Source organism: Phlebotomus papatasi, chromosome 2 (genome assembly GCF_024763615.1).
Source record: "Phlebotomus papatasi isolate M1 chromosome 2, Ppap_2.1, whole genome shotgun sequence".
Classification (NCBI taxonomy): Eukaryota; Metazoa; Arthropoda; class Insecta; order Diptera; family Psychodidae; genus Phlebotomus; species Phlebotomus papatasi.
In genome coordinates, this window is record NC_077223.1 from 92,919,335 (window position 1) to 92,937,771 (window position 18,437).

General features: G+C 32.7%; 1 protein-coding gene across 2 annotated transcripts in view; it reads left to right on the forward strand.

Moving 5' to 3' along the window:
- Positions 1-18,437, forward strand: part of LOC129802421 (lachesin) — a 217,274-nt gene that overhangs the window by 181,318 nt on the left and 17,519 nt on the right. For both annotated transcript variants that reach the window (XM_055848204.1, XM_055848205.1), the window contains exon 3: positions 1,305-1,411. In XM_055848204.1, the coding sequence (XP_055704179.1) occupies positions 1,305-1,411 (107 nt within the window). The remainder of the gene's footprint in view (positions 1-1,304; positions 1,412-18,437) is intronic.

Consider the following 18,437-nt stretch of genomic DNA (forward strand, 5'->3'; position numbering starts at 1 on the left):
ACAGATGAGACTAGGCGCATTTTATCGGTAATGGTGTAAGATGAAAAACTACCGAGACCCAGGACGATATTCGCCGGGAGTCCTTTTAAAAACGCATTTATCCTTTCAAAAAAATACTATTTTGACATCGAATTACTCAACATCAGCTAAAGGGATCTTCATGAAATTCGATATAGAATCAATGTATGACTTAAGCTATTTACCCATGGATACTACTCCCTCCTCCCACCCTTATTTCGTAGCCCCCATACAAAATGTAGACTTTTTTCATTATAACTCCTCTCTGAGAAGAAGTGAACCGTAGAATGTCACAAGAAGCCCAGAAACTTTCCATATCATTTATTAAAGTGAGTTGACTTCGGTAATCCAAGTACTCGAGGATGCGCTCATTTCCTGGCCTTTCCGGGAGCCTTTCAAGGCTTTTCTCACTACATTTCAAAAGTAGAGATGATGGTCCTTTGTTTCTTCAGGCATTTATACAACCTAGTCAATACAAAAGCTACAACTTCACGAAATTTCGAAAGAAAAACACTTATCCAAAATAAGGACTATCACCTCACTGGTGAATATCTTAGAAGATTTCCCATTTTTCACACGAAAAATCTAATTCACAAGGCAAATCTCACTTCAGGTCAAATGTACAAATCACCGTTAACGTGAATCAACACAATATTCAATGAATATTCAATAATATCACTCAAAAAAAGCGAAGAAACATTGTTAGAACTTCACCACAGCTAAATAATAAGACTGAAGTAAACACGAAGTTCTGTCATATTTCTCGTAAACAATTGCTCGCACTGAATTTTCAACAAGGCAATTTCAACTCAAATCGTATTCAAAATTTAACGTAATTAGTGTTAAAATCTTCCAAAAAGAACAAATATTAAGATAGAATTCATTATTCATCAAATATTGGAATAAAAATCCATCATTTTAATCAATTTATTTTTAGTGTCCAATTTTATCCTCAAAGTGTCCAAAATAAGAAACTGATCAAAATTATGAGCCTTTCCCCTACCTGTTACAGAATTAACGTATCATACGCAAAATTCAATCTGAAATGTCTGATGCTAATGATTCCAAAATCCATGTAAAGGTATAATGCAAAGATATTTATCACTCTTAATTGATTTCATTGTATAACATTACACGTGCACAAATTTTAGGTCAAAGATAGGTTTAGATCTCATTTCTTACCCTTTCCTAATTTTCTATTTGCAAATATGATTAATGAATGTTTACAAGCTTGAAAGCTAGGCAATGGTATATACAAAAATTTTATCTATTGCTCTTCTTTTCAGTGATGCTGGACGAACCCAGATTTGCTCAGCCAATTCCCAACGTGACTGTTGCCGTTGGTCGTGACGCCAATTTACCCTGTGTCGTTGAACATCTCGGAACCTACAAGGTATATTTTGTCTTGTACCTAAATAATTTCTCTTGTTTGTAGATAAATTTTAATGTTGCTCAATTTATCATTCACTCTTGCACATGTTTACCAAAATCCAGTCTAAAACAGTCAACACTATTTCTCGCTTAAATGTTATATGTAAATGAACGCTATGTTGACACTATCGTATAACCCAACACGAAAATCCTTCAGAAAATGTCGAAAATTCCAAAAGGATTTATATCTCATTTCTCTCTATGCAAAATTTTATGTGACATTTTGTTTTATTTCTTTCTTCTTTTAGTAGAATATCCCAAAACTGTGTTAATTTTAAATTATTCCACAATATATTATTTAATTTAAAAATAAAATTGACTGACAAGAATTATAATGACAAACTAAAGCATATAGTAAAGTGGGGTAACTGGATCGTTTTCCGAAGAGTGCTGTTGAAACGCTTGTTTTTGGACTGGTGAAATTCTTTTTTACTTCTTCTTAATCCATAGAATTATTCACCGTTTCATTCAGAAACATAATATAAAAAAAATTATCAAAAATATTAAAGAAAATTTATAAAATAATGATAATACTGGAATAAGTCAGCATGCACTAACTGGGTCGCCTTTTCGCTAATTCACTTTTAATTAAACCTTTGGATTTAAAATAATTTTTTTCACAAGGAGAAAACAATAAATATTTTCAATCAATTAGACCCTTTTTGTAAAGATTAAAATTTTTTACACAAAAAGATTTACTATATTTTAATACTTATTTACTTTCTGACTTTATAAATTACTTAAAATAATGCCCAAAATAACTAAGAAATAATACTCTTACCATCAGAAAACAGTTGTACGTTTACTAGATCATTTTATAACAATATTTAGGTTTTTTTTTGAGCGAAGGTAATATAGGTATACTCTTTAATTTTGACCAAACATTAATTATCAATTCATTCCAAGAAATCTTATTTCTCTAGAACAGAATATTCTTTCAGTGCGCGTCAGTGTTATTGAGTGCAATCCAAATAATAAAATACACAATTTTGCAGAGCTTTCAATGCCTTCAATACCTCTCTGGAAAATTGTATGTTTAATTCTTCAGATTGCAATCAATAGCACTGACGTTCACTACAAGGGCATTCTGTCCTAAAGAAATAAGGTTCACATTCATCGTCGACCCATTCTTCTCCATAGTCAGAAATGGGTCGTATTCAGCAGCATGTTATTCATTGCGAAACATTTCTACTAGACCCAAACTTACTCAAATCGGTTGAAAAACACGACCCTATGTCTTTTTAATAATTATACCTTGAAAACTGTTATCAGAAATACTACAAGTTTTTTTTTCTCGGATAGGTAAGCAATGTCTGCGTCATCGTTTTACCGCATTAAATCGTATAATACATTTCCAAAATATCCCAAACTATATTATTTTTGATTAACAAGAGATTCTAAAACATGAGGGCCATATTAAATATCGAAGATCAGCTTAATGCAAAGATACTGAGTAGACCGCATGTTGCAGTCTGTAAGAGCCTAGACAGACTTGAGAATTAGCCGAGAGACGGCTTAGCGTAATTATATTCGAAATATTGATTAAACTACATTTCCATAATTTTCCACTAAGTCGTCTCTCGTCTTAAGTCGTAAGTGTGTCTAGGGCGTAACCTTTGGAATGTTAGGTCTCCTTATAACCTAATATCGATAGACCGACAAACAGCTTAACGCAATTTTTCAAAAATTATCTAATTTATAAAGATATGTCAAATATTTGGGAAGGGGTAGAGGTGGAAATTTCGAAAGAACGAAAATTCAAATGATACCTATTTTCTATTGCTTTCTAAGAAAATTTTTATACGAAAATACACTAATATTTTGTATTTGTAATGCTACAAAACATTCCCCATGCTTAACTTTTTATTTACACATTTTTTACTGTGTTAAAAAAAATTATACAAGCATTGAAGAAGAGGATGTAGGGGAAATGCTTCTAATTTGGGGCAGGGTGCATGTAAGCACTATTGTTGCTATTTTTTGAGAAGCTATTTATCGTTTTTGTTTTTTTTTCTAAAATTAATCTTAACGTTTAAAAATGAATTAATATGCAGAGAAGAATTTGTCTGTAATTCTGGACACTTTGCTTGTATATTTGGACAGCTAATTCTCCTCAATAGAATGCCCCTTGTTGCCCATTTCAAGATCTTAATTTACGAAGTCATCTTCCTGTTTATAAGAAGGAACCATAAGATATCCCAAGAAGCCTGAAAATTTTCTTATAATTCAATACAGAGAGACGACTTCGACACTCCAATTCCGAAGCTGTTTCACACATTTCTTTGCCCTTTCGGTACTCTTTTAAGGCTTTTTGCACTGCATCTCGTTCGTATGGATTATGTTGGATTGAGATCTTCCGATGTTCGATGAAAAAAACTCTACTTTTTCCAAAAATTTCGACCCTTGGTGTGCGTCTTCCTCAGTGGGTCAATTAGATTTTTTTTAAGTAATTGAAAAACGTCTGACGTCTACTTACTGAAGAAAACAAAAAAGTTCTGTCATTTTCTCGTAAAAAACTGTTCGCACTGAAGTTTCAATAAAGCAATTTTAATTCAAATTATATTAAAAATTGAACAAATTCAGTGTTAATATCTTCTAAAAAGAATAAATATTTAGAGAGAATATATTACTCATTAAGTATTGGAAGAAACTTTTATACTTTTAAGCACATTTTTTGTAGTGTCCAATTTTACCCTCAAAGTGTCCAAAATTACAAGCCGTCCCAAATTGCAAGCACTTCCCTTTATATCAAGTTATCGGACTTTTCCGTTTATTTCAACTTTGCATGGATATAAAGTGAATCCCTTTGGTTAGACTATACAGGTACGACAACACGATTTTGACGCGGCTATTAAAGCAACACGACACATCGTTGCCAACCGAAAAAGGGGAAGTGGTGAACTCATGATGGAGAGTTCAAACTTTTCTCATCATGGAAAATGTCGCTCAGAATGGTGACGAGAATGTTGGATGTCTCACACAAAGTGATTTCGCAATTTATAGACACACAGTCAGCATTTTGAAATTCATAGTTTTACAAGTTGAAACTTTAAAGCTTCTGCACAGAATATAGTACTTCACTTTGAGGCAAAATTGAACATCTCTGCACGATTTACAATTTCACCTTTAAAATTTTGCCTTTCTAAAAGCACCCCTTGTTTGTTCAAGATGTGGATTTATTTTATTTACATTGCGAATAATGAAGATGCTCCTCTTGTGGATTTCTTAGGTATGGTAGGGGGTGGCTTATGTATGTCTCCAAATTGTCTCATGAAATATTTGCCTAAATCTGAGAAAAGGGTCTATAGTATGCTAAGAATAGTTCCATAAACTATAAAACATTCAACAAATCTTTTTGACATCATATTTTGGAACAGCATTAAGAACTTGTACCATTTTAGAAACACTAACTTATGCTTAACCTATTTATAGAAATATGTAAACATTTTTTTGAAGTATACATTAAGCATAAGTTATAGTTACATAGAAAGTTGCGATGTTTCATTACTGGAAACTCTGTGTCATTTACAGAATAATTTAACAGGACCGAATTTTTAAGAAATGATTACCTAAATACATTTAAGTTAAGAACTGGCACAAAATTAGACGAATTCAATTTAAAGGAGTAAAAATAGATTATTATAGTTTTTTTTTTATTTAGAGCTGGCGACAGACAGACCGATAGACGGGCAGACAGTGTGATGACATTTCTCAGATATCATCTGAAACGCGAAGATTTGTTGAGAAAAGAGGTTGAAGGTGGAAATTTTGGGTAGTGAAAAAAAACGAGAAATTATAAGGGAAGTGCATCCCGGATCGGAATGCTAAATAGACATGCTCGATATTTAGTTGAAAATATAAACCTCAAAATACTATTTGGTATTTTTGTGCATGCTATGAGTAATCGGTTAGTGATCCAGTTAACTCTCTTAGAAAAAATTAGTTCGTACAAGCTCATATGTAGTCATTAGAACTATAAAATATAGTAAATATAGACCCAACTATATATTTAGTTTGGGTAACTAAATAAAATAGTTGACCACAGTTAGTTAAAGTATCCTTTTCATTTAGTTATCACAACTAAATCAAAATAGTAATTGGTACTATAACATATTAGTTCCAATTACTAAATAAATGGGGTTGATACCCATCTTATTGGCTGTAATAACTATATCATATTAGTTGTGGTTCAGCATATAAGTAAAAAAAACCACTCTTTACTATTGGAAAAGTAGTCATAACTTTATGAAAATATAGGCCCATCTATTTACATTGGTTGTGAGAACTAAAAGGAATTAGTGACCAATATTAGTTGGGATAATGATTTCATTTAATTAACACAAGCAAATATAATTGTATGAAAGCATTATGAAATAATTGCCGCAACTTAGCCACGTAAATATTGTCTTATATTCTCACTACTAATAAATTTATTATGAGTATAATGTTTTAAGAATATAAGAACTATTTTAAATAGATTTGATAATAATCGCCCGAACAACTAATTTTCATTAGTAATCACGTCTAAACTTTTCTAAGAGTGAATATGTGCATTTGAATTTTAAATTTTTACAATAAATTAATAAAAAATAGATGTAATCGCAACTATGTACTCTGTACTTCGGATCGTCACGAATTTAATTAGTTGTCTTACGGAAAATTGGTTTTATAAATCATATCTAAACTAATTTACTGCATCCTTATGAGAGTTAAATAGTAAAAAGTTGCTAATAACTTTTAAAAATTTATTTGAATTTCTGCAACAATATGGTAATAACCAGACGATCCGAGGAACACTGCCGATCGCTGGTATTCTTCCCTTATACTGTTCTCTCCGTGGAGTTCGAACAGTAAAATTAAGTAAAGTAGCGTCAAATTTGGCGGATAGATCCTCGATTTACCGTCTTTAACCAAGGGGTAACTCATTTCGGAGAAATAAAGGCAATCAGACCAGGGAACCCATGGGGGAACCTGAGGAAATTAAAATGGAACCTGGGAAACCTACAGGAAACTCATACGTTTTTCAGGGAACTCACGGCGAACTCAGGGAACCCATAGATTTTTCAGGGAACTCTCTGAGTGAGAACCTAGGAAACCCATACATTACTCAGGCAACTCTCCAAGAACCTAGGACACCCTTACATTTCTCAGGGACCTCACGAGGAACCTATATATTTTTCTAGGAACCCGGGGAACTCATACATTTTTCAGGAATCTCTTAGGTAACTCTGGGTTCAAAAACAATTAACATAGCGAGAAACTCAGGGGAATTCATAGGTATATTTTTTTCAGGAAGCGGGTACTCGAGCCACTCTAATTGCTTATGAATAATCCCTTATCTTTAACAAGGATTAGTTTATTTTAACGAGATATTTTTACAGCTACAACAAATAATAACGTACTTCTCAATGACCTATAATTATTTGTTTTTCCAACATGAACCCGCAATAAATCTTGAAACGGTATTTTACGAAGTCAGTCGGCAATCATATTTTAAGATTTATAAAGTAAATAAATATATTTTATTTTTATCGTGAGGTAGGACGAACTGACGTATTCGAGCACTTCACGAAACTTCTTTTAATTCATTTAAATCGATTTACAAACAATCTCAAAAAAATTCTCAGAGTTTTACATTGTAAGATTTAACAGATGAGAAATTTAGTACATCTAACTTTAAATAAAGGGTAATAAAAATTAATATTGCACATTTAACAACTATCGTTGAATATGAATCAACTTTTGAAGGCTACTTAATAGATTGAGAGATTTAAATTTATTTGCACTTTAATTAAATTTAATTACAAGCATTTTATTTTTTATTCGAAACCCAAATTCATTTGCTCAAATAACTTTGTTTGGTGTACTATATAAACAAAGTTGGTACAGAAATAATAGCTTTTTGAATTTCAAAGAGCACTTTGAAAACACAAATTGTAACAATATTTATTAAGGTTTTGTCAAATGGATTTCACTTAAATGTAATTAAATAACATTTTTGTATGCCAAACCATATATGAGTTGAAATTTCAATAAAATAAAATTAATTTTCTTTTTTATTAAATGCAAAAATTTTGCTAACCCTTTATTTAACAATGATTCTTCACTGAGAGAAATCCGAAAAAGTTGAAATAACATTCCGGAAATGTTAATTTTACCCTGCAGTATTGATCCGAAATCGGTGTAAATATTACCCTTTTCAGGTGTATTGGGGGTTAAAGTTAACCTTTTTCATGTTAATCTTACCCATAAAAATGTGTAAAATTAACATTAAAAACTGTTGATATATTTTTACACCTAAAAAGTGTTGAACTTATGAGGAAAAAAATTTAATCGCATCCTCTTTTTTTTCTCAGTGTTGATCCTACGTCTTCTAATCAATTATTTCCATGTCTCAAAGTTTATTTAATAAATAGCTTTTTATTAGACCAATTAGGGAGTTTAAATTAAGATCAATTAATTGTTCATATGCTTATTATATTTGTTATTGAATTAGCAGAAGTAAAGTATTACGAGAACTACAAGAAATGTTATTTAAAAGAATAGAGTTAATTCTAAGAATTGGATATTCTCAATAATACGATAAAGAAATGTTGTACTTCCTGATTAGATATTGGTGATATGTGAATTCGAATAAATGAGAGTAACTTTAGGACTAGCACAAAAAATACTTAGTATTATCCTTTATTATATATTTATGTTGTATATATATATAACTTTCATCCCATTGGCTCCTATTATGTAAGAATGAGAATATAAAATGAGAGAATTTATGATTCGTTTGTAGAAGACATGAACGACAAGAATAATATTGAGTATTCTATGTGAGTATGATCATTTCCCAGACTTCACCCAAGTTATAAGATATGTAAGTCACGATGGATAATAGTGAAGTACCATAATAGCTTCTGCACTAATTTATCTTATTGATTCTGTAATCTACAGTCCGCGAGGGACCAGCTCCAAGTGATACTTATCCTTATGCCTTCCCCATATCATCTGTGTGCAACATTTAGATATTACATATTGGATCAGAATTCATATAATATATACACATATAATATAAAGGAACACTAAAACTAACTAATTTATATGGCATTGGAAACTTCTGTACATTTGGCCACAAAATGTTTTCCAATGGCTCTGGTTTGGGTAAAGATTCAGACAACTTAACTTGACCATTGGTCGACTCTTCATATTATATATATAAAATGCTATATATACTTACACTTTATATATGGGAACAGCAAGAACTTAAAGCATCGTATCATATGGGGAAAAGACGTGGAAGTGAACTATTATATCTGGCAATGTGAACACAGACTTTCTCTTAGGCCAGGCCTCAATGGAACGGGCTTAAACAAGATTGTACACAGTAATACGCTCTTCTTGCCTCCGTCTAGAACTTGTAGTAGGAGTTTATTGAACATGGCCGATAGCACACTTGGATTAACGGAAAAGCTACGGCAATGTAACAATAAACTTCTGTCCCTAACTTTTCACTTGAAATTTTACACTATAAGAGCTTATGATTTGGAAATTAATTTTGCAAAACTTTCCTAATTCTTTTTGATACATTCTTAGTGTGAGACATATTACTTCTTGAGATAAGAAACCAGAAACTCAATCTACTCTGATTACTCATAAGTTACCCCTTGCAGCTTTAATTCTCGCAAAACGTTAAATAAAACTTCCTGGGGGTCGGAAACGGAGATTCTACATCGAAATATAATACAGATTATAGCCCCACTCCTCTCATGGAATTCGAGTAGTAAAATGGTATATAATCTTCAAATCATGAATAATGTCATATTATTAAATAAAATATTTTTAATAATCCACAATTTCGTAAAATATGCGTGATTTAATAAATGTTCTGCTGACATTGTAAAATTTCGTGTAAGTCTCACATTACAACACCTTCCAATTTACACTTTAATTATTTTGTACATGCACGAAACATCTCAATGAGTTGTATGAGTAATTAAATCACAGAAGTCACCCCTTTATTCCCACCTTTCACATCACTATTCTCAAGGTAGAAAGTATTGCGAAAGTTTCATTTTGCTGTCTTCACGACAAGACATCAATGTCAATTTGAAAAGTTGACAATTCATCAAATTCTTCTGGGAGTTATTCCATTTTAATCTCTCACTTGTATAGGGTTATTCCACTCCATGAATTGAGATAAGCTATTTGGTATTCACTGGTCAATCGTCTGGAAAATCAGTCCTCCTTGTCTCTTATGTATACGAAGGATTACATAGTTAAACATTGATTGTTTAGGAGAAATATTGCATTTCATAACGACATCGATGTAGCTATGACGTACTATATCATGGTACTGAAACTCCAAAGACAGCATTACATATATTACCTCCATTTTATGATACATTGGTAAGGTACCTAGAAAATTCTATCCTTCTCTCTCAGATAATCATACTTTGTTATATTTTCTTAAATATCACATGTTGCAAAAAATGGCAGAACGATGTTTATCCGTTCGTCCACTAACAGAATTAGATGCCAAACGGTAAGAGATATCAGCTTGGGATCTACGGGAGACCACTACTCAAACTTACCTTGAGGCCAACAATACGATCTTCAATTCTAGCCTAAACGCCTGTACATGCTAGAAGTAATTTCGTTTAATGCTTTTCTAAAGAAAATTTCCCCTATTATTGTAGGTAGACACGTCAAAAAAATTTTAAAAGTGTAAAACGTACGGCCTATTTGACACATGGCAACCCTGTCGATGGCTGTATCATATCAATCCAAATAGGCTAGGCTTTGTTTTTTGATTTCACTGTGATTTGTCGACCACTGAAGAAGGTCCACATCCGGACCGAAATCTCTGGGCAAGACAGAAAATTTGTTTTTCTTCTTGAGGTGAAATAAATTTCCACTGGCGATTACCGGAAGTGTCCCCAAAAAAAATTGCTTTCAGTCTGTAGACTACATAATAGCTCAAATAGACTCAGGCTGATCCTTTAGAATAATTTAGCCTGTAAAATTTAAAATTTGGCGATAAAGATCTTTCCAAAACTGTCACATATACAGAAGTTGCGATTATCGATTAGAAATCCCTTTGCATTAATCTGCTTTATCCAAACATTTACTGCCAAATTTTACAAGATAAATATTTTCGAGGATCAGTCTGATATTTTTAGACTCAAATGTGCAGGATACACTTACGGTTTAAGCCGAGAGACAGCTCACCGTAATTATAACCCAAATATTGATTTGACTATATCCTCATGAGTTTCCAACTAAGCCGTCTCTCGGCTTATATTGTGGTGGTCTCTAGACACTAGAGAAATTTATGTCCATATTGAAGAGTTTTCCCTACACAAGCGTAGGGAATTTGCCACAATATGGGCATACATTTCTCTGTAGGGGCCAAAGTCTGTCCAGGACACAACTCTTTCTAACTCTAATGCCCTAGGCACACTTACGATTTAAGCCGAGAGACAGCTTAACGTAATTATAATCAAAATAATGATCAGATTACATTTCCATCAGTTTCTTATTAATTCGTCTTTCGATTTAAGTCTTGGTTTAAGTCGTGAGTGTGTCTAGGGCGTAACCCTCAAAATAATGATTTATTTGATATTGGAAAATCCCTTCAATGTTTTCCTCACTATCATAACGGCTCTGGATAACAAGTTTATCAACGATTAAGAAATTATTAATTTTGTTTAATTGTCTTCTTTCGACTTATACGTAAAATTAAAATAGGTTTTAGGTGTTAAAATTAATGATCAAAAAATTACATTGTGGAATTCACTTAAAAAGAAACTGCAACTCGTAGAATACGTAAGTGTTACACATTGTATAAATATTTAAGTTTTGAATTGTAATTAAAATGTACCCCTCAAAAAAGAACGACACAAACCTCACTTCAATGGGTGACAGGTCAGCCGATATGTCGCCCTTACCTAACTACGACCACAGCTTACATTAAGCTCAGATGGGGTGCAGTCAATCAATTTTATAACTTCTAATGGGGAATAGATGAATTGAAGCACTAAATTTGCCACTCATTTTCCACTTCCTGAGAGTGAACCGTTCACGAAGAGTTCACTGAAGTAGCGCTACAATCCGAAAACAAAACTCTACATAATTTCCTTATCCTATTTGAAAGTAGATAAGGATTATTTATCTCTCTGCCCCTCTTTATCCTTTCTGTGTTGAGTGGCTGTACTACTATGCAAACTGATTCCCGCAGGTAGAGTACCTTTGTGAGACCGGTCAAAGTGGTATCTATCGTGGGGGAGATCGGTAGTGTTCCATAGAAGTTTCGGTCCTTTCCAAAATTCGCTTCCGCTTACGCTACACTGAGGGCAGTTATCCGACAATATAAGAGCCTTAAAGCAACCTTTGAGCACCTATTAGGATGGTAGGAGTTCGGTCGTCAACTGAGTTGACATGTGTCACATATATCGTACGCTCTACGTAACGTAATTTTTAGCTGTACTTATATAAGTTATACGCATATAGACGCTTTCATGTTTTTAATTATTTCATCAGACTCACACCAATATTTACCCAAATCCTTTCGTCATGCAGTGCAGACCACATATTAAGCGGTATTCAGATTAGAGGTTTAGCCTAGTTCTCGAAAGTCTCAAAATCCTAAATAAGAAGCAATTTTATTGGTTGATCAGAATCTAATTAACCATTTATTCTTATTATCCAATCCAAAGTCACAATTTTCCAAAAAATCTTGATTAATAAATAATTACAGAAGTTAAGTCATATGGCTAAGTCTTAGGTCTGAAGCCCGTATTACATGCCTTCTTGATTTGATTACATGGGATATCGTTCATGCAATTGAATAATTTATAAAGCCAGATTTCAGAGATTCACATATAGAAGTTATGCGTAGGGAAAACTGGGGCACCACTGAACATGGGAATAGCACCGAACACTGAATTTTATTTCTAAACTACGACTACTATTTCTTCAGTGGACAAGCATCCCAATAGTATCTATGAATTCATACAGGTCTAGTCCTTTTAAGTTTGCTATCTAATTAAAAAATAACAAAGTTCGATAAAGCCTCAGTTTCCCCTATATGTTCTAAAATTGAAACGCTTTGCCACCCAATTTTAAATATAAACAAGAATATAAAACATATTAAATGAAAAATATTATTTTACAAAGATAGCTGTCTCTATTTTCATAGTTCCTGGAAGAATTCTATAACACATATATTTGATTCTCCAAAATTTATTTTCTTTGTTCCATCAATCGTAAATAAAGAATACAAAACAGGAATTGATTGTGTGCCTTTGAGGCATAAACTATTAGGAATCTACATATTAAAAAAGAAGAATACTACTTGTTTCACAGAAAATTTGTATGAGACATATAAGAATTTACATAAAATAAAAGACTATTTATTTCAAAAAGCATTATTTTATTCATAAAGTAACTTTTCATAACTGTTTTGGAAAATAAAAGAAGTCTTTCTGTATTTCTTTTCCTCACTGTCTCCCCAACAGTAAATTTTCTTTGGAAATGTTATGTGATGTAAGGGGATAAAAGAGAGAATTTTAACTTGTTCAATTGGGTAATGGCACGATATTAAAATAATTTCTATTATATTTTTTTTTATACATTCGTTTTATGCATATAACCCTTACACTGAATTATTTTACCTTTTTATATTCCCACGTGCAACAGCCACTACACCTTGGAGGAATGTGTAATCCCTTTCTCTTCACCTTTATGTAAGCAATAAATATTGGAAAAAAGCAGTCAAGTGTATCCTTTGCCGAGCCATATACGCACATATTATATGTTGAATGGGTTGAGGATAGAAATGGCAATAGAAGGGAGAATGGGTTGCGAAGGAAGTCGGTTGACGGTGTATATGAATAATTTAATGGACAAGAAAAGCGCTGGTTGTAGTTTACCCAGCAGCAACATAAATTCTGAAACTTTAGACTCTGACACACACTCTCACCCTCACACCCAGCTCCAATTTCTTATATATATATAGGTATAGGTATATATACTTATGAAGATAGAAGAATGGAAGTATCAGAGTGAACTAAGAACAAAGTGCACACAATATTTCCTTATTTACATGTTCGCTCATCAATAAATAATGTGTGAACTGCTATTATTCAAAGAAAAAAAAAACAAAATAAAAGCAAAAGTAAAAAACGAAAAGCTTTTTCTCTGTAATATCAATCTTTAACGAAGTCTCAACATTTCGCCAAACTTATGTTTGGAATGAATGCTTTGATATCCTTGTATTTCAACCAAAGCTACTTACTATTTTTTTTTCTTTTTCTTATATTTTATTTTAATACAAATATCTTTGTACAATACATTTTTAATAATGAAAAACATAAATAAATTTAAGATATATACACATACACTATAACTTTTATGTCAAATTGGACGATTTGGACGCAATTTGCATGCACATGTTCAATCCGGTGGCTGCAAAAATCCCGAAAGCCAAAATCCCGAAAGCCAAAATCCCGAAAGCCAGAATCCCGAATGTTCAAAATCCTGAAAGGGATGAAATTATATGGAGGAAAATGTTTAGAATAATTTATTTAAAAATTCTCCAATTTGACGAAAATGTAGAAGTTTTTTTATGACCCCGGCATACCGCGTTTAGATCAGGAAAATTTCATAAAGTTGAAATTTACATCCATTTCTTTCTTAAATGCTTTGCATATGTCTATCCTAATCTTTCGCACTCTCCTTCTTTTGAATTGAACATCACACTAAATTAGATTTAGTTCATTCCGGTTCATTTTGAAACCGAAAGAGTGCGGTAGACCCATGCAAATCTTTTGAAAAAGAAAGGGACGCAAATTTCGATTTTAAAAAGTTATATCGAGTTTAAAAAATGTACCAAATGCATTATGTTACCAATCTTTTCGACAAAGATAGGTGAAATTTCGTATTCAAAATGGTATAGAATAGGATGTCAATAGGCCCTGACATGAGTTTTTAAAGTGTCAATAGGTGTTCCTTTTACTCTATGTATTTAAACGGTACAATGTCACTATCAAACTTTATGAATTTCTATCTTTTCCTCTTTTCCAAGAAAAAAATGTTGGGAATTGTACGCATACCGCGGTCTGTCATTTGACCGAGCGCGCTAGGAAAAACAACCAAAAACGGTCGGTAGGCTTAGTTTTAACGATCGATATTAAGTTGTTAGGCAGTCTTCAGACTTGAGGTTTAGTCCAGTTCTCAAAGCTCTCAAAATCCTGAATAGCGAGCAATTTTATTGCCTTTTGAATCTATAGGTCACTTATCTTTAATGATCCAATTCTAAGTTAAATTTTTCCAAAAAATCGTGATTGATGAGAAATTAGTGCAGTTAAGCTATATCGCTAAGTCTTAGGTCTGAAGCCCGTATTATTGACTAAAAGTCGTTCGAGATTAACATAAAAGCTCAATGCTTCAAAAAATACTGTGTTCCAAATTAATCTTGTAAATTCTAAAATTCCTAGATCTTATTGGCAGACATATTTTATTTTTTGAAACTAAGTGAATTACCCAAATTGTTCTCTATTATGATCTTTAAAATGAAACCCCATAGATATTGTGTACATCAAAAGAAGCACTAATGATCTGATGGATGATAGGGTGAAAGGAACGTCTATTGACACTTTAAGAACTCGTGTCAGCACTTATTGACACCCTACTCTGTACCATTTGGGATATGAAATTTGAACATCTCTGTTTATAGTAAAAGGTATATTACAGAAAAAACGTTATATTACTTATATTTTACTAGATACATTAAATAATTTTCAATATTTTGACAAAAGTGTCAATAGGGGTTCCCTGGCGAACAGACGTTCCTCCGACCCTAGTTGAAAATGGCCAAAGTCTTTTACTGGTCGAACTAGTTTGAACTCTAGCGAGAGAGCAGTTTATAAGGTAAAATGGGGTAATTTGGAATCATTTCCAATTTGACACATTTGAGATTTCCTCATTGTTTTAAATGGGAAAAGAAAAATGGAAGACCACAAAATAGAAGTAAATGAACAGTAAGAAAAGAAGTTACAGCTTTTACATATCTAAAACAGTGAATGAATCTCAAAATACCAAATTATTAATAGTCCCAAATTACCCAATTTTACCCTCCATAATAATCTGTCAAACTTTCGGCCTTTCAAAATTTCCGTCCCTCATTCATCGGTGACCACTTTCTTCATTTTTTTTTTAAAACGTTTTTCGAGAATTATGACGCTGTTTGTCCGTTACTAGACCAAGAGGTTAAACGGGTGGGGAAATCTTGAAGTCTTTCGAGGACTGTCTCCCATAATTTGACCTCAGAACTATTGACATAACTCTCATTTTGCCCACTTCTTTTCCTCACCAGACCATGTTTTTGGAAATTGCTCGAAAATTCCTCGTTCATTCTTTCAATCCTAGATATATTAGAGGTCACTTAGGGCTAAGATTTCATTCTTATACGAAAATGCCGTTGAAATATTTCTAATAACGCGTTTTCAGGATCAAAGCGAAAATGGGTCAGATTTGAGTTCATTGGAAAGATGTAAATTAGTTCCAATCAGCTACAAACCGATTACCTGGTTTACAACCGACAACATTTTTTTTTAATCCAAAATTCAATTTTGGCAATTTGAGATCTAATGGTGTAATAGAACAAGGTGGCTAAATCAAATTCAGGATCTTGCGTGGGAGCACCTTGGGATCGAACCCGAACATCTTCCTGAAGTGGCGGAGGGTCGACAGGCGTGGGTTGTTAACCTTGATGTATGGGCCCGCGGCCGCGACCCCAATAGGGGTAAGCGGTTCAAAATGATGATGATGATGATGCAAATGATTAAAGCGTCTGAAGGGACATTTTTCACGATATATTATAAAATGAAGAAAAAAAATTTACAAAATGGCCAAAGAGATCCTTGGTTTAAAGGTCTTGATAATTTAACGATAGGAGTTATCACAAATAGGTCCCGGTCAAAATCCCGAACGCCAAAATCCCGAATTCTTAAAAGTGTCATAGCTATTCCCATGATTGCCTCGCGCGTGCTGCTGGAGGCAAAGGGAAATCTTCTGTGTCTTAGGAAATTATTCTAAACATTTTCCTCCATATAATTCTTCCCTTTCAGGATTTTGAAAATTGGGGATTTTGGCTTTCGGGATTTTGACTACCACTGATCACAATTATTGGTTAGTTAATCGCAACTCACTATCGATTTAAAGCACATTTGTATCGTATTAACATTGCAGAGAACTCACTATGTCAGGTTTGTAATGTATACATTAGGACATTGATCACATCTTCTTTATGGCGTCTACACACTATAGGAAAAAATGTCCATATTGAAGAGCTTTTCCTTCACAAGTACAGGAAATTTGCTTCAATATTGACATAAATTGTTCTAGTGTGTAGAGGCCATTAGTTAGATATTCACGTTTTAGAATCGGAAGAGATGAGCTGGTCAACTCCTGCAGCCGTATATCCCCCGATCTTTTTGTTATGCCCTAGACACACTTACGACTTAAGCCGAGAAACGACTTAGTAGAAAATTATGGGAATGTAGTTTAACCATTATTTGTAATATAATTACGTTAAGCCATCTCTCGGCTAATCCTCATGTCTGTCAAGTGTCAAGTCCCTCAGGTTCTGAGACAAACAACGTTAGAATATAACGATAAATTTTTTGTTAAAGATATTTATTTATTTTCAAACTGTTATATGTTTCTTTTTGTAAAGGGATCTTGGTCATAATAACCCGATAGACTTCAGATATCAAAGGGTAAGGGAGAATAAAAAACACCAAAATTGTCTGTTACATCAAAAAAGAATTTAAAAAAAAAAATCATACTTTGGAAAATTCCCCGAATGGTTTATTAATCGTTTCATATCAGTTGCTAACCAAAACAACTTGAGTAAAAACACAAATAGTCTAAAAACCTCAACGAAATTCTCAATCCCGTGTTGTGCACACTATACTTTTAGTAATGAGTTACTCTTTTAAAGAACATCATTAATGTAATAGGTAAATAATGCAAAACTCCTTTTAACATAGTATCTAAATAACAATTTCGTACATTTCGCAAAGTAGGAAAGCTTTACTGTCACTTCTCAATTTTAAACATAACATTTTTAGAATTTACTGTAAGGTCATATTTACTGCATTCGTTTCTCTTGAGCTGCGTTATCCTTCGCAAAGATATTGACTTCTCTACTGAATACTTAACAAGTCATTCACCTTTTAATAAAGGAATTTTTGTGGTGCCATATAAAATATTCTTAAACTCGAATTGTAGTTAAAATTAACTGAATTAGTTCGTATCCATGATTGGAGCTTACGGTCACAGATGGTGTTATGGATGCAGAATGGTGAAGAACTAATGTTCCCTTCATTCTTATGTATATATATATATATATATATATATATATATATATATATATATATATATATATATATACATGTATTTATGTATATATATATCTGTCACTTATAAAGAGCCAAAGAGGACAAATGTGTTTTCTCACAGATCCCTTTTAACATCTGCAAAAGTTCAATGTAGAGTGCAGGACATCCAACATAACTTCTTTTTTCACAACACACTGACAAAGATAAGTAGAAATTCTTCACGTACCACACAGGGTGCAACTATTAAATTGATATTGATCTTATGTATACAAGCAAGCACATGATACAGCACTGGGTCAAGACTCCAGAGATAAACTTACATTGAGTTCAAAAAACGACATAATAAGAAATATAGTGGTAACATTCCGAATTTGTGCAGCAATGTTACAAATTGTATATATCCCAAGATACATGTGTTATAAAATTATATTTTCATCTTCATAAAGAAAAGGCATGGAAGAATTCATCGTTGTTCTTTGATAAAAAAAAAACAAGAAATCTCGTATATACAAAGCTAAGATGTTACAATTTACAGAAATGTCTCGTGTCTTGGACAATAGAGATTTCACTGTATTTTTCAAATATTACCGCATT